Source organism: Sander vitreus, chromosome 4 (genome assembly GCF_031162955.1).
Source record: "Sander vitreus isolate 19-12246 chromosome 4, sanVit1, whole genome shotgun sequence".
In the NCBI taxonomy this organism is placed as follows: domain Eukaryota; kingdom Metazoa; phylum Chordata; class Actinopteri; order Perciformes; family Percidae; genus Sander; species Sander vitreus.
In genome coordinates, this window is record NC_135858.1 from 14,145,533 (window position 1) to 14,167,139 (window position 21,607).

The following is a 21,607-nucleotide window of genomic DNA, read 5'->3' on the forward strand; positions in this document are numbered from 1 at the left end:
CTAAGTAAATGAATACAGCCAACTTGAGCTTGTCACATTTTAATAGTGAAAGCCTGAAGGCATTCATCACAGAATGACAGCCATTAACAATAATGCACTTAGAACAATATATCTGAAATGTAAAACAAAAAGTCAACACAGAAGGTAACTCTTATAACTACAAACACATTTTGAAATGACAACACAAAATTTTAGTGAGCTTGATGCTCTTCCTGTCTTACAGGTACAGAGGGAACAGAGGCTCAGAATACAAGCATGCTACAGGTTGTGCGTCTGACGCATGTTTAGGGTGTCTCGCAGCATCAGGTCACGGAGTCGCCAAAGTGCATCTGCCATTGTCTTGTGGGCCCCCTTACTCTTCAGCCAGTGGGATGGTAGTCTGCTCTCTTGCTCTTTTGTGAGGCGCACATCTTGTTTTTGAACTAAAAGTACACAAATAAAACATTAAAATTATGCGTCTAGGGATATTCACCATTTAACATTAATTTGTTAATAACCTTTTAGGATAAATGAATATGATGTTGAAATATGATATTTTTTAAAATGTTTAATTAATGTGTAAAAAAATATATTTCAGTGCAAGTGTCTAAGAGGATCATCGCATACCAAAAAAAATTGAAAGCCTACTGTATGGATTAATGCTCAAATCAAGGGTCACTGATAAAAGTTGGACAAGCAAAACCCAGAAAAACAGATCTCCCAAGCTATGTTAGCCAGTGTGATGGTCATTTTATGAAGACTTAAATCACTTGCAATAAAAAAACAAAAAAAAAAACAGGATTAACCTGAGAGAGCTTGGTCCCACTTGCCAATGGTAGAGGATTCTGCAGTAAGGCCCTCGATGTATCTGAGGTATGCCTCAGAGTGGAGCAGCCGCTGAGACTTGGCTGGAGGGGACACAAACATCGGGGTGGAGGGTTGCTGGTGCGCAGGTTGTCCCATCTGGCCTTGTCCTGGGTACGGTGGTGGAGCCTGCTGTCCTGGGCCCATCAAACCCATCTAATGAAAATATTATGAGAACTCTATTATTTTCCTGATTTAGATTGGAATTCACACAGCAACAATACCTTGAGATAATTAAAGCCCCAATCTTCAACTGGGTGTGTGTGTGTGTGTGTGTGTGTGTGTGTGTGTGTGTGTGTGTGTGTGTGTGTGTGTGTGTGTTAAACTATAAAGGTGGTATTGCCGCTTGCAGCTCACTCGAGAACCGCTCATTTCATGAACTTTACACTCACACTGTGCTTCCTTGCATCCTGAGTAATACACCTGCCATGACATAGTTGCATCACATACCCAAGTCGCGGCTCCTCCAGATCAGAAACACAGATGAAATACACTCTGGTTCACAGGAAAAAACACCAAGAGCAGACTTGGCAAGGTAGGCAGCTGCTTGAGCCCAAGGTAAAAAGGCACGAACAGCTATAGATTTATTATGATGTTTAGATATGAAAAATATTGAATAGGTTACTATTCTAACTTATTGTTCCCCAAAATAACTAAAAGAAGGCCCCCAAAGCACTTAAAAACTGTATACTGCTGACTTGCTGTGTACTTTTACATCATAGGATAACATTGTACTACTACATTTACCTGACAGAGAAATGTTACTGGTTACAATGCAGAATCAGATTTACTCACAAAATACAATAATTAAAATATGATGCATTATTATTCAAACAACTATCCAGCATTGTATTAGAGCTGAAAGCTCCACCTTGAACAGATGTGAATTTAAGTACCTTGTGCTGATATTGCCTCACTTCCACTTTAAGTAAACATTTGAATGCAGGACTTGTACGCAGGATTTGAATGTACACTGTATTAATACTTATACTTCAGAACATTTCTTTTGAGTAGGCCTACTTCTTTCTGGTTAGAGAAAGGGTGAAAAGTAAAGCAAGACGCTGTTTGCCGGGGAACCAAGTCAAGCAGTCAGTTGTCAGTCAGAGTGAGCGCTCCCAGCATTCACGCTGCTCTCCGGGGGAAAATCATTCCACCACGCCAAGCGACGGTGTACAGGCCGCTCTTATTATGATACATCCATGGTACCGGACCCAGGGGGGAGTCTGGGTGAGACTGAGGGAGCTGCCCGGAGGAAGAGAGGCTTTGCACGATCAGGCTCAGAGATGCCATTACCTTGTGCCTTTTGCTTAGAAGTGGGGAATTTACAGCTCACAGCAACGTCATATGATATAGTCTCTGGCTTTGGTTCGATATATAGTTGTGTAAGCTATTTTATTTAGTTTCCTATTAGCGAAGTGGTCTGAGTGAATTTAATTTGGGCTTTTATTGTAAAGGGTAATAGCGGAAGAAGTAAAGCTAGTGTTATGCACTGCTGTTTGTCAACATGGGAGTTAATAAAATTGTGTTGGCTGTCTTGGTTCAAGCTGGTTCAGATTACGGAGCCTCCATGTTTTTGTTTTATTACCCTCGGCTACAGTAGTTTGCACGTATTAGGTGGTGATGGCGCAGTGGATGCGACACATGCTTTTGTTGTGGGAGATCTGGGTTTGATTCCCACTACGATACATCAACCAATGTGTCCCTGAGCAAGACACTTAACCCCTAGTTGCTCCAGAGGCGTGCAACCTCTGATATATATATATAGCAATTGTAAGTCGCTTTGGATAAAAGCGTCTGCTAAATGTAATGTAATGTAATTAGCTCAGAGGGTTAACTTGGCTTGTTTACTTTATTAGATTCCTTTCTTTTATAGATAGATGGGTTGGTCTACATCCGTACAACAGCATGCTGCATGCGACGTCTTTCGCACATGAGGGTCAGCCAACCGGACAGAATCCGGACATACTCAAGACAGAGACTCCTGCCTTATAGTACGATGATTCTGCAAATGTGACATGTTACTATTATGATATGATGAATTAACGCTAAAATAATATTGGGTATGCGATGTATACTAGGTGTAACTACAACAGAGCAAATTCATAAATTACTATATGAATATTTAAAAAAATTATATTAGTAATTGCAAGCTGTGTTTCTTCAAGTAGTTTAGTATTTTAAGCTCATTGTAAGTTACTAAACATATGATAGGAATACTACACAGAGCTTAAAATGATAGTGTGAATTGTGTTCCGATGTTTTGTGATACAGTAGACATACCTTTGACAATTATTTACTGTGTTTATGAACAATATTACTGATTATATTATTCAGTGAGGGGAAAAGGTCCCACAAAAAAAACTCTACCCCCCTCCCCCCAATCCGTCAGTAGGCATCCAAGCTAACTAGTCCACATTTGAGAAAACTAGAAAAAGACTGAAAAAACACTGACACTAAATTTTTACTCTTATTTCTGAAAATATTTTAGAATAGCTTGATGTGAAGCCTAATGAATTTCTTGATGTTATCCAAGAGTGTCATACCTTTCTCTGAAAGCATAGATCTGTATCAGGGCAGCGACATTTATCTAAACTTACACAGCCTTATACAGTAGATTACCTGGGATCCATGAATGTTTCCAAGACCACCTCCCATGCCACTGACACCTGTGGGGATATTCAACATCAAGACACTGTCAAAAAGTGCAGCAGGCCACTTGATATCGGTTTATATTACAAATGCTACATTCAAAGTTACATTACTGATATGAACCAGTGTCATTTTCATCTACATTAGACCCCTTGGGAATGCCAATTATGAATATATCAACTAAAATATCAGGTTTATTAGTTAGAGACACTGAATTTCTATCAATGACACATTACCAACAAGTCTACTGGTAATGAGCAGGACAAACAACCAGGCCCCAGCTGAGGCGATATGCTCTCAACTGACTAGTCATCAACTTAAGGACCTCAGCCTATTGGTACAGGTAGCCCCTCCAGCAAGTCAGATTGGTAGACAGGAAGCAACTGGGTGGCAGGTGGGGGTGGCTATAACAGCACTCTTACCAAAGTACAGCATTCCAGGGAACCCAGGCATAACAGGCAGGAGATGTTGGGGAAAGACAGGCACCCCCATGTGATGTGGTGGCATGCCAGTCAAACTAACCATGCCTTCAACATGGCCCTGCAGGGGCATCATAGCGGGCCTATATGCACCCATCATACCTTCTTAGGAAGGAATAGTAGTAACACAAGACAGCAACATGTATCAGTCAAACATGCATCAACTATTGCACTACCAAGCATGCGGAAACATGTTACTATATATGATTTAATGATGAATCACGAATCATATGAATCACTGGAGCATTATGATGGATATGAATGGAAATAAAGGCCACACAAATTTGGTACACATGCACTACTATCAAGCACTCAGGGTTCAAAATTAACTTTTTTCGTCCACCAGCCAAACGGCTAGTGGATATTCAAATTTCACCAGCCACTGAATAGAATATTACCATTGTTTTTTTGGCTAATGAGTGAAGCAAATCTAACAGCCACTTCCATATTTTACCAGCATTTGGCTGATGGGTGGTGTTAATTTTGAACCCTGCAAGCACTTGAAGTCCCCAAATCCTCAAATTAGGGTACAGCAACTTTTACACTTCATGGTCTGCATTCAAATACAGATATGAGGAGTCTACAGTACCATGATGCAAAGAATAAAGAATACTGTACAACAATCAAGATTTGGGCTTATCAATTAATGAAATTATGTTAGAAGCAACTTAAAATTAAATCAGGACACGGCAACAACACAAAGGTGTGATTAGGAAACTTAAACGTGTGAATACATCTAGCAGTTCAGCTTCTTATTTCAGCCTTTTAGTGTACACTGGGGATCCATCTGCATCTATGAGGGGTTACCTGACACAGGCGTCATGCTGGGATTTAGCATCCCCATGGGGATTGGGGGAGGAACCACCCCCATCAGTGCCCCTACTGGGGTACCTGCTCTAGGGGACGTCTGATGGTGGGCCCTGTCACGCTCCTGCTGCTCTGCCACTTTAGCTGCTCGCTCTGCAACACAATAAAGACAAGCATAGGGTGTTAACTGTATATGGTTCACAATTCTTGAAAAACAAAAATCTTGATCAAGAATTTCACTTACCTTCATATTCTGCTTTTCTGGAACTCTCCAGGTTCCTCCACTCTGTGCCGACGAGGCGGCTCAGCTCCCCAAAGGAGAAGTCTGGGTGCTGGGCTTTGATGACCGCTCGCATCTCACTGCTGAACAGGATGTAGCCACTCATGTTGATCTTCCTCTTTGAGCCCTCCTTCTTTGAAAGGCCCTTTATGGATTTTGGTGTGGACTGCAACAAAACACACCAGAAGAATTCACAAAAAAAGCTACAAGCAACATTATCGCGTCTCAGTTTGCAGAGAAAAATTTACATTTGTAAGTAAGTACTTCCACCCTGACCTGCGGAGGAGTGTAAGGCATGATATCCATGTCACTAGACATGGAAGATTGCATCCGGGAACGAGACTGGTCCCCTAGCTCGCCATCATCATCCCCAAGATCCTCTAGCTCCTCATCTGTCATATCAGCAAACTTGGCCTCCAGTTCCTCAATTTTCTTGTCCAGCAGAGGAGATGGCTCTTTCTGAGGCACTATGATCTTCCTATAGAAGACAATCAGACAAAAAGATACTGTGCAACGTATCCCCTTTTTCCAAACAAATCCCTCATCTAGGAAGAACTAGCTGCCATACTAAGTTCTTACTCGGGAGGATAAGAGGTTTCTGTATTTAGGATCAGTGCATGTAGTTAATTTGTAGTTATTTAACAAAGTTTTTTTGTCTTTCCTTTTGCCGCTGCCAACAGTAACATTTTACTTGTAACATTTGTTTGGGGCATTTTCAGGATTTATTTTTGACAGAACAGCTGAAGACATGAAAGGGCAAATGACATGCAGCAAAGGGGCGCAGGTCGGAGTCAAACCAGGGCCTGCTGCAACGAGGAGTAAACCTCTATATATGGGCGCCCGCTCTACCAACTGCGCTATCCGGGTGCCCACATTAACAGTTAATTTAAAGTATGTTAAAAGTTTTCCACCTAAAATAGTAGATTTCATCCTCCACCACTTTGCCAGAGAGTGAAAAGCGCTTGAGACCCTTGAACTTCTTCATCTGCTTCTCACTCTCAATGTAGCGGCTCTCACAGAGCAAAATGTTCTCTTCAGGCACTTCAGTTGGCCGACATGACAGGTAGTCTTTGAAGCACGACACCACACACTTCCCTTTGAAACAAGAAAATGGACTCAGTGAATGTGTAAATATTTTCAATCAATTACATACATGAAACTTTATATACTGCAGAATTTGTGAAAAAACTAAATGTTGGTATTCAGTTCAACAGCAAGGAGGGTACCTATGATGCAGGTCATAGGGCAAGTCTCCTCGAGGTTGCTAAGGAACACTTCCTTCTTGTAGAACATCTTAGTGGGCTCATGCTCCGTTTCCTCTGGATGGATGAAGATTGGACCAAAGAAGTAGCCGACTCCATCTCGCATCCACATTTTCTCAATCCTGTTCAATATACAGTATATTTAAAAATTAGATTGGAAACCAGAGAACCTTTACAAATACACCACTATGCCACTGCGCCAAGCTCCCCGTGTTCCAGATTTTCCAACTTTACCGCAAAGGAATGTATTTACTCTACCTGCCCACTCGGTGGCGCACTAGTCCATGTGAACCAATGTAAACACAGTCTCCTACTTTCAGCCACAGGTTGTTGTAGTAGAGCTGCTCGTAGTATTGACACCCTGGCTCCCCATTGGTCATATCTATTGGAACATCCTCCCTCTCCTGCAGACACAAATTGTTTTCCTGAATGTAGTCTGTGTTATTTTAAGTGTGTACTTAAAAAAAACTGGCATTTACCTTGTCTACAATACCATCTGTCATTTTGATTTCATCCACCATCTCTGGTGGTTTCTCCTCTTGTTTGGGGGCAAACATGGATGCCACACGGACGACAGGGAGAGGTACCTCTCTGGGAACAAACCGAACAGAGCTCAAGGGCATGGTCCACATCTTGATCTTCTTGAAGGACTTGGACTTGGCAGAGTAGCGCGACTCACAGACATAGACATCCTCGGCTCTGAAGCCTTCTGGGTGAAGTTTGAAGTACTCCTTGAATTCCACACACCATAAACATTTGGTCAACACTCAATACGCAGCCGATGCTCCAAAACAAAACCTTCACCTAACAATTGTATTGGAAAAAGACAGCATTTACCTTTACAAACATGACCACACATTTGCCCAGAATCTTGCTGAGAGGCGCTTTGTTGTAATAGTCGCTTTTAAAAACTTCCTTCTCCAAGAACTTCCTTGTGGCAAGATGAAATGTTTCATTTGGTCTGTAGAACCAGCAGCCATACAGCCACTTTTCACCTGCATTTATTAGAGGTGGAAAAAACTTGAAAATGATCTTACTAAACTGGAACACTAACTGAAGGTACTGTATGTAACAAAAAAATAACACTTTACTTGAAGGTATCGACACAATCATGACATGACACTGTCATAACTATGACATGACACTGTCATTAACGTGTCATAAACGTTATAAACAAGTCATAAACGTTTATGACTTCTGTCATTAAGTGTCATTTGGTTTTTGTCATGACAAGTTGACATTGTTTGGGTTGTCTTGATTATGACAACTTGACATTAATCAAAGTGACATTACCAGAAGTTGTCTTGGTCATGACAAGTTGACATTACATTTGTTTGGGATGTCTTTGTAATGACAACTTGACATTTTTTAATTAATGTCAAGTTGTCATAATCAACACAACCCAAACAATGTCAACTTGTCATGACAAAAACCGAATGACACTTAATGACAGAAGTCATAAACGTTTATGACTTGTTTATAACGTTTATGACACTTTCATGACAGCGTCATGTCATAGTTATGACAGTGTCATGTCACGATTATGTCGATACCTTCAAGTAAAGTGTTACCAAATATCCATATGCTTTTCTGACAAAAAATACAATAATGAGACTGACCAGTGTCGTCTTGCCAAAGGCGTTCAATGTAGATGATATGAGGCTGGAGGTTTGGCTCTGCAGGCTCCACATACACATAGTCTCCCACATGGTACATGCTGTCTTTGAAGCTGCAATCCTGACTGTATGTGCGTTGCAGGCTAGACTGCCATGATCCTCCAACAGAGTCCTCTCTCTTCTCAGCTTCTGGGAATTCACAAGTGACTCAGTAAAACAATGCAACAGTATATGCTGAGACAACATATGACAGAACTTCCATGTACTGTGAACTTTAATATATAGTACCCCTTTTTTCCTCTTCCCTCTTGATTTTGTCCTCCTCAAACTCTTTGGGGAGCTTCTCCTTCTTCTCTTTTTCCACATCACTATGCAGATGTTTGGAGGTGTAGCTGAGAGCAGGGGACATCAAGATCTCTCCGTTCTTACACAGCTCATCTCTGATCCGGATGAAGAACTGCTGCAGTTCCACAGCATCTTCAAAGATCTCAGAATCTGTCCTGTAATATGCATTTGGTGTAACACAATTTTAGCTTTGTTTTTTAATACAATAATCCTACAACATCAATGCATAAAAAGATAAATCGACAACTGATTTGATTTTGTGCAAGGATGGTCAGCACAGCACCTCACCTATTCAACCGTCTAGCCTTTTCCAGAACTTCAAACATGTGGTCTTGAAACACATCCAGCCTCTTATAACGCCCTCGATCTACATTAGTCCTGATAATCTCAAAGTTGAGTGGTGGCTTCTCAGGATTTGTAGGATCTAGGGCGGGAATCTCGGCGAGTGAATCACTGTAGCAACGGCCCTCGTCATCTTGGTGACCGAGCACGGAGACAAAGAGGCTGCGGATAAGTTCCTGGATAAGTCGAGGCACATCAGGCACATGGGCGTCATCTCCTCCCTCCAGGTCCCGCCTTGTCTCTAACAGCACCCTGTGCAGCATAAGGGCGTCGCGGTAAATCAGAGACTCAGGCTCGTTGTAAGTACAGGCATTGTTGAACATTAGCACCAAGTCCTCCACCAGTGCATCCACATCCTGGTACTTATTAGCCAACATGTGGCTCTTGATCTTCTCCATGTCCACAGGTTTCTTGATGGCTATGTAGTAGTCAGGCAGCTCAGCACGAGACGGCAGCCGCAGGAAGATTGTGCTGAGGCGGCGGCCCCGCTTATCTGTGAAGTTCTTGACAGCCTCATAAAGCTCATTCAGCTTCTGCTGTAAGGGTGTTAGGTACTTGGACTTCTTCAAAGTAATGCTGCTCTTTCCTGCAATCAAATAAATACCTGTTTTTTTAATAATAACAACATAATTCACACATTTTCTTGGCTTTTATTCAGTAGAATAGTGGAAAAGTTGTAAATCTGGCTGTCAAAGTACTTATTTTCAACTTTGGGGACATCATGTCATCCTCATCTGTCACTGGCCCAAGATCCTTGCGTCGGTCTTTCATAATCTTCTCCAGGATGTCAGCATCGTTGTAGACCTTGAACACAACAAAGAAGTGCGTCATTAGGAGTTCCTGGTAAACTGGATAAAGATGTTTTTCTCAGGCTACATTTGACTTACAATTATTTACATACAAATACCAAACAGATCTTACCTGGGAGCCTTCTTCGTTGTAGTGTCGAGCATTGCGGAACATCAGCTTCATTTCCTCCACCATTGCATCTTCAGTCATGTACTTGTCTGAGCGGATGTTGTGCTCAATGGTCCTGAGGTCCATTGGTTCCAGGATGACCTTGTAGTAGTCGGGATAATCCTTCTTTGAGGGCTTGACCATGAAGAGGTCACACAGTCTCCGACCAGTGCCAGCTTCTCGCGCCTCAGCCACAGCAGCAAACAGAGCTTTCATTCGGTTTTTCTTTGTGTTCTTCTTGTGACTGGAAACAAAATGCATATCTGTCAGAACTGTCACTCTACCTCCGCGGAAGAAAAAACAACAAGTAGCTACAGAAAGTTGCGTAAGTAAAAGTGCCAACCTTTTTCTTTTTGTGCTGCTGGTGTCAGAAGTGGCAGAGGAGAGCATACTGTCTCCATCATCATCATCTCTCTGTAAAAGCCCCTTTCTCTTCATCTACACAGATAACAGGTAATATATACATGAAATGACTATAATGCCGCTAACAAATACCACAAAGCTGACAAAAAGTGTGCGTTTGGACTGACCTGCTGAATGTGTTGAAGTTTGAGTGCACGCTTGTAGATGGAGGAGTGGGGAACATTATAGCGTTTGGCATTCTCAAACATCCGCATCAGATCAGAGTCGATATGCTCGACACTCTCATATTCATTGTTCTTCATCTTGTTCCTGTGGGGAATTACGGGCTCTCACATTTGGAAAGGAGGGCACAGAAATACTGTACTGTACAGTGAGTGTGTGTGATGCCGTAAGGGGTAGAAAATAAAAAGAGAGAATGTTGGTGAAACAAAAGAACACAAATCAATGATGAAAACATGAATTAAAAAAAATATATAAAAGCAGAGGGAGAATGGGTTTGAGCCAAGTTCAATTCTGAGAAACTTCTGCTTGGAAAGGTTGTATAAAATGACAGATTTTTTATATTATTGCCAGAAACATTTTCCATTACAATAAATAGTTTTATTGAACAAACTACTTGATGTAAGACATATTTGATGTCTGACACTGAATTCACAGCATCTATTGAGACACTAATAAAAAGACCTAATTGACATTTATTTAGAACATTTTTAAGGGTAACCTAAATTTCACTTGATAACCAAATCTATTTCCATATGCAAACTATGCAAAATTATTACATGATAATGTCAATAAACATTCTCTTTTTTGCAAATTAATTGAAATTCACTCAATTGGTATTTAATCCCTGAATCGATATTGGATACATTATTTTCTAAGAGGCTATTTTTACCAATGGGCTTTCCACTTGTAATTCACTTAAAGGTATTTAGAAAATCCACTTTGATGTAAAAATTTTTTTTAAATATATATAAAAATATGTCAAATCTGTGTTGAATATAGGTGGTAAAACCAAGACTGATTCTAATTCAAGGAGTACATTTGTCTGGGCCTTGTTGCCACAGACATATGAAAAGACATACAACGTTAGATCAGTGCTAGATCGGTCATACTTGATCTGATGGAGGCAGATGGGTTGACTGATCTGGAGGTAGTAGTCGGGGTAGTCCTTTCTGGAGGGCAGCTGCAGGAAAGGCTCAGAGATCAGCTGGCCCTGGCTGTTCCTGGCACCTCGCACAGCCTCATACAGCTGGAAGATGGGATTACTCATGTCCATGTTAGAGGTCATACTCTCTGCTTCAGATTCCCCCTCATCATAGTGGACAGAACCTGAGAAACACAGGAGAAGATGAATAAATAATAACACACCCGTCAATTACACCAATTCATTGTACAGAGCACCTGCATCTTTGATGAACGTAAGATAGTGAGGTAAAGATGTACCAGAGAGTATGCCTTCCTCATCACTTTCATACTGAAGAGCCATGGTGATAGCTGAGAGGCGGTCTCCCTGGGCTGACCTTCTATTCCTGACAGAGACAGACAGAACAAGTCAGTTCAAAAGTTAAATGGACTTTATTCCTCATTTAGTCTCATATTCACCTGATACGAATGCTGGACTTGATTGGTTCTCCATGTTCCATCTCAGACTTCTTTTGTGTAAATATCTTTTTGATGGTGTTTGCATCCTGGAACACATACATAGGTGATAGGTAAGCATGTGAAACTCTGCTAATATCCAGCATGCATCATAATCTCATTTACACTCTCACCTTAAACACTTGAGATCCAGGCTCATTATAAGTTTTGGCATTCTTGACCAGCAAATCTACATCTTTAGCCATGGCACTGACACTCCTGTAGTGGCTCAACTAAAAGCAAATACATTTATTGGACATTTTGATCAACAAAATGCATTGAATAACTAAATCAATATCTAACAGGGAAAAGTGAATAGCGTACCTGAATCTTTTGGGCGACGATTTTCAGATCTATTGGTTCCTTAATGATGGCATAATAATCTGGGTATTGCTAAATGAAAAAAGGCAAACTACACATCAAAGCCAAGTCACTCCTTCTAATGATCATGTCTTTAGTCATATGGAAGGTGCTCGTACCATTTTGGAGGGAAGTTTTTGAAACAGCTCGCTGACCAGTCGGCCAGTGGGCTCAGTGTAAGACACCACAGCATCAAGGAGCTGCTCAAGGACTTCTTTCAAGCAGGTAGGTGCACTCTGTCATACACAAGTTGTCACACCGTTTAGGTAAGGATATACTACATCACCCTCATTGATATACAGTATAATTACTATGCAAATGAATACAAAATCCTTCAAATGATATGTGCCAGACCAACTCATCCCTGGGTAAATCTATGTTGTATGTATAAAGTTTCAAAACACCATCACAGTAGAACATTTAACAGATTAGAAACTTTGATTCTGACCTAAAGATTAATATTGTTAGCAGTATGTACTGAAGAGTCATAATAAATCTGTGTTTTCAATAATGTGTGCGTGTCACCTCATCCTCAGTAGACCCTCCGGGGTTGTCTTGTGCATCATACCCATCTTCATCATCATCATCATATTCGCCTCGCTGAACAAATTCATTCTTGGTTCGCAGGTAAAGGTCCCAAAGTTTACAGGCTGCTCTGTACTCAGGACTGTCAGACTAGACGGACGCAAGCAATACATATTATAAATGTAGGTGCATATCATCATTTCATTTTCTGCGCAAAGACTTTTTACCTTATAATATGTTTTTGCATTGTTGAATAAGAGCTGAAAGTCACTAGTGAGTTGTTCAACATCATCATACTCCTCCATCTTTAATTTCTGCTGGATCTTCATCATGTCAATAGGCTGAGACACCACATGATAATAGTCCGGTTGATTCCTGTAAGAAAAGAGTTTTTTTTTTTTTTCTTCTCTTATCTAACGTTTGTGTTGACTTGCTTGACTGATATTAAAGGATGTAATTATATGCACATATCATCCCTTTTCTCACCTTCGTTTAGGGGCTCTGATGAACAGCTCACACAACATCCTGCCCTGATCATCCTTGTAATCTCTGATTGTGTTGTACAGTTCATGACACACAGCAATCTGCAAGGCAAAAGATGAAACACTGAAAAATATCTGCATCCTTTCCCATGTCAACTTGTTAATCTGTGTGGTAGTATAATTCTGACAGTATGTTAAAGGGGCTGTACTCGAAATACTGAAAATGAATACAGCAGCAAACAAATATTTGATATGTAAGGATGTAATGGAATAGAGTAGAGAAGGAAGTCACACACTCCCTCTATGTATGTTGTAATAGGAGTTTCTATGTTCTTTGTATTGATAGTCTGCCAGCATGCACTAACACGCATGGGGCCATTTAAAAAAGACTTAGACTTTCACGTATTTGGGAACGGTCTGTGAGAGCCGTGAGGAGGCAATCCCAGCCCGCTTTTTTGTCTTCAGTATTTTCGAGTACAGCCCCTGAAAAACTGAAATTTGTAAATTTACAGGATCCACAGTTGGAATGTTTGAGGTCCTTCTCCTCTTTCTCCCAAATGAAGACACTAACGATGAAGTCTGGCTATCGTCAAAATCTCCTCCACTCACACTGCTTGAGGGGGATGTCGCCCTTCTCCTTTTCAAGGCCATGGCGAACCCCTGAGGTAAGTAAACAAGTAAAGTAACAAGTATCACTACATGGAGAAAATCTTACATTAGGAGCTATGAACATTGCATACTAAGTGTCCAACAGTATCTAAACAGTGTACACTATAGAGACTGAGAGAATAATCTCAATTAGGGACACTGGCTGGGCTCTGTCAGTTACATTTGCTGACAGCTTTGCCATCCATGCATAGGTGTCATGTACACTGGGGACATGTCCCCACCACTTTTTGAAATGGTCACTTTTGTCCCCATCATTTTTTTTTAAAAAAATTGCTGAAAATGTTCTGAACAATAGAACACAGAAATCACAGATATATGGAATATGTTTTGAATGTGCAGAAGGTTTATTCATGCTGCATAAATATAATATTCCACCATTATTTTAGCATAGAAATTCACCAGAATGCAGGGTTTAATGCTAGAAATGTCCTAGGGGATGCTGAAATTGAAAATGCACTCTTGTATGGATAACTGTTACTTGTGCAGTCAAAATTGTTGTGCATTTTATGCTGTGAGTAGGCCTACTTTTTTTATATTGTATTGCCTTTTGATCCGGCATTATGCATTTTTTTCCCCTACCTGCCGTAATTATCTACTCTGATGTCACACCAACCCCCCAGTACATACAAAAAAAATGTTTTCATCTGAGCCCTTATGTCCCCACCACTTTTGAACCCAAAGGGCCCTTGCATCCATGCCACATAATACAGAATAGTTCCCTTAAAAAATAGTGTCATTTATCTAGCTTCCTCACAAACCATTTTTCCAAATTTCATTTTAAAACATACACAGACAATTTTATAACTAACTACAACTGACAAAACTTCCCTCTCCTGCTCAGTGTGTTTGCTAGAAATCAGAAACTGGGGGACATTCGAACAGATGGGCAAATGTTGTCTTATTTAATGATACGAATACATGGTAGTTCTGCTTTGGCTTCACACGGTCATACTGCATGTAGTCATCCTGATATTGTTTTCTTTCTTCTTTTTTTTTTAATCTTTAACAGACTAAATATAAAATTAAAAAATTGCTTCTTCCCCTTTATGACACACCTCTCTCCTATCAAATGCAACAGACTGCTGCAGTGAATGGGAAGCTATGACTACCAATACTGAAGAACTGAGTAATTGTTAATGCCAAATTTTTGACAGCACACATTTTGTTTGTTGTGGTAGTAATAACACAACCGTTCTGTTCACGTGTGTGACAGTGAACCAGCATGCACAGTACCAGGACACTGAAACTGAAGCACCTAAAAAACTGTCAAAGCAACTGTCTTAGATTGTTCTATGTTCTAAAGCTTCACTTTTACTTTTTTAAATGGGAGAAATGGAGGGGTAACGTTACCTCTAGCATGACATTTGTCAAAATGGTAGAAAACCTGATAATAAAAATGTAGGAATATTTTAGTTACAGTTAATATTTGTCTTAATTGTAAGTCACAGATATACTATTATGAATGTTCACATATGTCATAATAAGTCATTTCCTTTTCATGTCACCCCAAATCATTTCTCCTATCAAATGGCAACCAAAATAATGCTATTCAAGGGTGTTTTTCAATAGGCCCTTTTGTCTCCTAGTAGGTTTTATGCTCTTTATTGTCAGACGTTGTCAGACGGTGACAACCACACCAGCTCATTATTATCACCTGAAATGACATTTATACTAACGGACACCAAAGATGCTGGCATGTCTGGTGGTTAGACTCAAAATGATAACTGCTCTCCCTAATGTCAACTAACTGCGTGCAGACTGCAGTCCAGTGTGCACACATCAGCAGTAAGCTAGCACACAGTGCGGCAGCTGTCCACCTCCCTGTCACTCAGTGTGGTCACATACTTACCACAGAACAGCTAACGTTAGCTACAGTTAAAGGTTAGCTAGCCTTCAACGTTAACTAGTTAGAGCCGAGACAAAGGCATCACTGTAAAAACGTCTAACGTTACAAAGCTACCGTTTAGTGAAACTACGACACCTGATGGAAAATATTTCAGTTTTACCACTTGACATAGTTGTGTGCTTACCTTCTTGGAGCACGTTAACAGAATCACAAAATCTTTAATAATCAAGAAAGCCAATCACTTATCGATTTTAGACCAGGAGACAGAAGTGTGAAGTTAGCAACAATGTAACTGTCACTTCCGTTTGTTCACCTTCAGAATAAAAGCGTACGTGATTTATTCCTAGTTATAAGTGCGTTTTAAGTAATTTAAATTAATCTTTCCCCTTTTTCTCGCTTTAACGATCGATGTGTGATATGCTGGTAGCATAACGGTGACCACTTAAGTATTTAGAAGCCATGGCACTTTTACACAATTAAAAAAAGGAAAATGTGTAAAGTACGACTTGCGCCATGAGCTCAACAGAGTTCCTGTTAGTTAAATTCAACGTTACACATCGCCATTAAATCTCTTCGTTTTGACTGAACAAAATCACTTCAGCCCTGTAACCTACATAAAATGACACCATCAGTTTAACGTTACGTCAAGTAGGCCTATAGTTATTAACCCAGACATGAATCCTGTTTTAAATCATATTGAGCATACTGTATATCCCCATGCATGGCTCATTTTTGCCACCTTCAACATCATCAAGAGCAACACCTACAGGGAACGTTCTGTGAGGGGTCTCTGGAGGTTCTCTTAATTATCTCTTATTTTTTAACAATCAGGTAACAATAATAACTTATTTTGTTATCAGCCAGGGAACGCTCTCTGAAGGTTATCTAAAGGTTTGTATGTATCTGTGCATGCGTGGTTTACAACCTATACATAATATAATAGCCTCACTATAATAACTTGCATGGTGAGTTTCACATTACAAGAATTCTGAGGGAAATGGATGACTTTAGGGCTGCCCAATGACACAACTTGTCCTCTTCACATATACTATACTATTTCCTGTTATACAAACTAAATACCCCTGAACATGATTTCCTTTTCCTTGTAATACAACTCATTTGGTCAATAGTTTTCCTCAATGTAACTTCAGACATTTTCATGATGTCATTACAGTTGATTCTTCTCTTGACTGTTTATTGTGATGTTGTGACACTACCAGGCTATTTTGTTTTTCATTGATACACTTGGTCATATTTAAAAAATGTGGTATAACCTGTCCAAGACTGTAGGAGTGACAATCATGAAACCTCTTTAAGGGTGTGCATGAAAGGACATGATTTATCTCCTTCAAGCTCCTATTTGCCAAATGTCATTGATAATGTACTGCAGCTATCATCCTTATTATCATGCAGACTAGTGTTTCTTCTTCTTTTTCATCACCTATATATAATTACCATTAGTGTCAAGTGCTGCAGCAAATAAATGTTTGGTTTGCAACCATTTTGGCTTGTGACCCCTTACAACTAATCAACTTTTTCTTTTGACCCATTGTCACCAACTCCATATGTCTGTGATTTATGAGTAGGTCAACAAAAGAGTGATTTTGTCCCATATTTATTTAAACGTCCTGAACACAAGAGTTGCAGTTTATTGTGATTAAACAGAACATCTACCAATCATCAGTTACCACATTACCACGTTTTGGAAAGTGATCTGAAAATGTAGCGATTAATAGCCTAATCAAATCATGTCACCAGGCCTATAGCCTACTTAAAAACTCTTACTACAAGAATGGGCTAAGTCCACTTATTACTGCGAAATCTGGCAAAAAATATTATCTTATTGTCTTTGTGATGGCTTTACGGCCAAATTGGAAATTGTACTTCGAGAGGTGTTTGAAACGAGGTTGATGCTGTTTAAAAAAAAAAAAAAAAAGGAATTGCCATTTTAAATGCCTTATTAAAAGCTGTATTCTTAATTTGGTTCGCAAATTCAATTATGAATTCCTGTTTTTAAAACTGCATTTTCAAACTGATTTTTAAATACTCTTTGTTTTTTTTAATTTAGGAATAATTCATGTATTTTTTTATTATGTATTTGTTTCCTGTTTTAAAGTTTAATTTGAAAATTATTTTATAGTTCCTCTATTTCATTATGCATTTGAAACCCAATTTGTTAATTCCTTGGTTTTAATGTAGGCTACAATTAGATATTAAATAAATAAATGCTCTATTTCAATTCCCATGTCAATTGAGGTCCTCCATACAACATCTCGCCAAAGCTCTACAGCTGTAAATTAGCTAGCTGGCTAACGCTGGCACATTTACAGTATGTTGATCAATATAATGCGTTGTCCTTCATCATAAATAAATGCATTTGCTAAAACCTGAAGAAGGCAGTAAAGCAACATTGTGGATGCCAACTGCCGTAAAACCTCAAAGAAGAAGACATGAAATCAGCATGAAATTCCATTCCAGAAGATGTCAGTAATGCGCCATCAAGGACGTCAACTGCCGTAAACTCAAAAAGAAGAAGAAGAGTCCCGAGCAGGAAGTGTCTTATGCCAGTCCCGTGCATGTGTTGCTCTTCAGTGTTCACTCAGTCGTTCATTCATTAGAACGAAAAATTTAGCTACGTTTTAGCTAAAGTAAGCTAACTCGTTAGCTATCGTTCACAAATAAGCCAAAGACAAAAACTGTGGTTTCTCTGCAAGCCAACAGCAACAACTACCTAGCTGGCTAACGCCGACATCGCGCTAACGTTGTTTGGAAAATTACTGCTGTAGCCATTGTAAAAGTGAGTTATCTGAATGAAAAGTGCAGTTGATACTAACATGGTCAAGGAAAACCGATGGAACATACCCCCCAATGCTCCAGCATGCATGGAGAAGCATCTAAGCTCAGCGCAATACAGAGCAGGTAGGTAACAACTCAAGCTAGCTGAAGGTTACACAGGTAAACACGTGGTGCCGCTAGTTGGTTAACGTTAGACTATTTACCTCGGGTTATTTGGTCTATATACAATCCGCCAAATGTTAAATAAAACATTTTGTTTATAAAAGTTGTTAATATGCTCAGCAGCCTAGCTATATTGTTTGTTGCAGGTGACTAGTTACGTTACTACGCAAACAAATTGCATTTAGCAGCTTAAATATGGTATACGTGTAGCTTAGAGTCCCAAATTCCCTACATAATGGCCTTAATTAATTATGAACCTGCTAAACCACCTGTGCTACCCTAACCTTAACCTGTCTCAAATAAGACCCTCATCATTTGGGACACTCAGTTTTTGGAAAATAATTTGTGACACTAAACTGCACGTAAGCCTAAATATGAGCTACTCTGTGAATTGGGTGCTAGTCAAATTAAAGAGTGACTCTTAACAATTCAGTTTAGTTATCTGTCGAGGCAGCATTAAAATATAGGGTTTTTAATGTTTTTTTTTTAAATTTTTTTTATTGGCTCTCTTCACAGATGGTACTCTGCTGCTTGGTGCCTCCAGCCTCAGTGGCAGAAGCTGGCAGGGATCTGTTTGGATCTACAGTGACCCTAAGCAGGCTCCCAATGAGGAACTCTGCAAAGCTGGTGTGCAGACTGAGACTGGAGTCACAGATGTGAAATGGGTATCCGAAAAGGGCGTTGTTGTTGCGTCAGACTCCGGTAAGAAGCAGATTCATAGCAGTTATGAATCAAGCACTGTTCTTGAGACTTGAATGTTAAATGGGATTTTCTTTGGTTGGTTCCTGTGCAGGTGCCCTGGAGCTCTGGGAACTGGCAGAGGATGAACGCCTACTGGTGAATCGCTTCACCAAACATGAGCACGACCACATTGTCACCACAGTGAGCCCAGTTACTGGCGCAAACGGTGCTGTCACTGGCAGCATGGACTGTCGGTTAGACAACATTTTACATGGATACACAGTTGCAGAACAGAAGCATGTCGATTGTTTATGTGTTGAACTTTGGCATTATGATTTTGGTAGTCACTATTTTCACCCCACTCATCACAATGCATTTTCCCTTACTTCACTACAGAGTTAAAGTCTGGGATCTCAGTCAGGAGACTGCTGTCACTACCTACAATGGTAAGGGAACATCTCAAAACTGCTCTCAGTATATCTACTGTATATAGTAGTAATTTGAATGGTTGCTTTAATTTGAATGCAGTAATGAAAAAATGAAAATGCTCATTCTAAAGATGGTTAAAAACCATAACTAAATATGTCATTAACTTTTTTCTTCCTCCAGTGCACACACAGCCAGTCAGTTGTGTTGCCTGCAGTCCTACAGACGAGTCTCTCTTCATCTCCTGTGGTCAAGTAAGAAACTGATCAATAGTTTGCATGCATCATTAAAAACACGTCTAATATACAATAATTGCTAGAACTAGGTTTTGGAGCACATTAATGAGGATGAACAGATTTTGATCTAGTGTTGTAACGCAAGAAAGCTACAATAAAATGCTGTGTATCAACACACAGTCAATCTGTAATAAAGAGCAGATGCAGAACTCTAAGACTTGTCTTGACTCAAACATGTTATCATCCTTCAGGATGGCCGTGTGCTGATGTGGGACAGGAGAAAGCCAAACAAACCAGCCTCAAGAATAGGTGAGCAACATGTCCCAGCTTAAACAACTAGGTTAAGACATTTTTACCACATTGTTGACCGCATTGGAATTCATTTTACTCCAGTGGAAATTAGTATCACAGGCTGATAATTGTCTAACTAGCTACCATCAGGTTACCAGCTTACATCAAGACCCAATCTTTTTCCTATTTTGCATATGTCATTGCCATCTTTTTGTTTGTCTCAGATGTAGAGTCCCCCTGCTGCTCCCCTACCACTGTAGCCTGGCACCCCCACCACAGAAGCACCATTGCTTTTGGTAAGCCCCAGCAGCAGATTATTGATTGACGGAGACATTACATCAGCAGTCCCTGCATTTCTGATCATGCTTATTGTGCCTCAGGTGATGAGCTGGGCAGAGTGGCCGTAAAGGATTTCCTGGGAACAGAGCCGGCACGGGTTGAGAACGTCCACAGCCGCAGAGTTAACGGGCTCGCCTTCTCTACACATAGGTAAACATCAATTTTAGCATAGTATCATTAGGTCTTCTGTTCCTCCTCCTACCAACTTTTAACAAAACATTTTCCTCTCCCAGTGCCTCCTTGCTGGCCTCTATAAGTGATGATTGTTCCTTAGCTGTTATGAACTCTGAACTGCAAGAAATGTGAGTTCTTTTACTTCATACTATAAAACATGTTTACCCTCCTGTACAATTTCAAAAATACTAATCATATATTCTTCTTCTGCAGACTTAGAGATCGGCGACACCAGGACTTTGTCAAAGGTGTGTGCTGGCTCCACAATGGCTCAAACACTCTCACAACCGTAGGCTGGGATCACCTTGTGCTTCACCACACGGTGAATCCGGCTGCCGAAGCTCCCAACTCTTCCTCTTAGGCCCAACAGATGCGCACACACCTTGAATAGAACACATTTTAAGAAAACTACTTTTCCCCCCTATTTTTGAGGGGTTCCATCATGTGTATCTAAAAAGTTGCATCTGTCAGTCAGAAAATATGGATTAAAGTGTTTCATTGTCATTTCTACTCAAGATATGTGCAGAATAATTGGACTTTTGCTCTCCCAGTCCTGGTCTTGGTGCATTTCTACTTTACGATTACGGTCTCCCTCTATCCACTTCCTTCATACTGTATAGCCTTTCCATGTGTAATTACACTTGAGGCAACCCATTTGTATTGCATAATTTTACATTAAATGTAAGGTGTTGAACATTAGGAGCATTTTGACATGCCTTTGTGTTTCCTGGAATATACTATATGCTAACAACCAGTGTCAGAAATAATTATGGGCAAAGGGCAAAATTGCCCATAATAAAGGCATTTGCCACTATGAAACACAATGTGAATGCCTACAAATTTCAAACATGAGGGGGGGAAATTGTCTTGTAAAAAATGTTTTTTCTACTTTGCTAACAGCAAGACTACAGAAAGTTTGAAAGTACTGGACGTAAGAGGAATTATAAATTGTATTCATGTATACCATTATACTAGACTATATACCGGTACTATAAATCAGAGGTTTTCAAGGTGTGAGGCAGGCCACTCCTGGGGGGTC

General features: G+C 40.1%; 2 protein-coding genes across 4 annotated transcripts; one reads left to right on the forward strand and one right to left on the reverse strand.

Moving 5' to 3' along the window:
* Nucleotides 1–23: 23 nt before the first annotated feature.
* On the reverse strand, nt 24–15,750 carry LOC144516841 (protein polybromo-1-like). 3 transcript variants are annotated; one of them, XM_078248483.1, is made up of 30 exons: nt 15,648–15,750; nt 13,459–13,608; nt 12,953–13,050; nt 12,694–12,841; nt 12,467–12,616; nt 12,061–12,177; nt 11,906–11,974; nt 11,716–11,814; nt 11,546–11,631; nt 11,387–11,472; nt 11,056–11,272; nt 10,111–10,252; nt 9,924–10,018; nt 9,545–9,824; nt 9,322–9,427; nt 8,570–9,209; nt 8,225–8,436; nt 7,940–8,125; nt 7,158–7,315; nt 6,800–7,051; nt 6,579–6,724; nt 6,285–6,442; nt 5,970–6,153; nt 5,335–5,536; nt 5,023–5,224; nt 4,779–4,931; nt 3,915–4,073; nt 3,463–3,509; nt 786–999; nt 24–422 (listed from the first exon to the last, which is right to left on the reverse strand). In XM_078248483.1, exons 2-30 carry the CDS (start codon nt 13,597–13,599, stop codon nt 259–261), a joined length of 4,911 nt encoding a protein of 1,636 aa, XP_078104609.1. In that variant the 5' UTR covers nt 13,600–13,608; nt 15,648–15,750; the 3' UTR covers nt 24–258. The 3 variants fall into 3 exon arrangements, with proteins under 3 accessions (XP_078104609.1, XP_078104608.1, XP_078104610.1); XM_078248482.1 differs by having other exon boundaries at nt 3,915–4,076; XM_078248484.1 differs by lacking the exons at nt 24–422; nt 786–999; nt 3,463–3,509; ... (13 more) ...; nt 9,545–9,824; nt 9,924–10,018 and having other exon boundaries at nt 10,161–10,306.
* Nucleotides 15,751–17,974: 2,224 nt separating this feature from the next.
* wdr77 (WD repeat domain 77) lies at nt 17,975–21,267 on the forward strand. Its single transcript, XM_078248487.1, has 10 exons — nt 17,975–18,382; nt 18,938–19,123; nt 19,215–19,356; nt 19,499–19,548; nt 19,712–19,782; nt 20,016–20,073; nt 20,280–20,351; nt 20,436–20,544; nt 20,628–20,696; nt 20,782–21,267. Exons 1-10 carry the CDS (start codon nt 18,274–18,276, stop codon nt 20,927–20,929), a joined length of 1,014 nt encoding a protein of 337 aa, XP_078104613.1. The 5' UTR covers nt 17,975–18,273; the 3' UTR covers nt 20,930–21,267.
* Nucleotides 21,268–21,607: the final 340 nt, after the last annotated feature.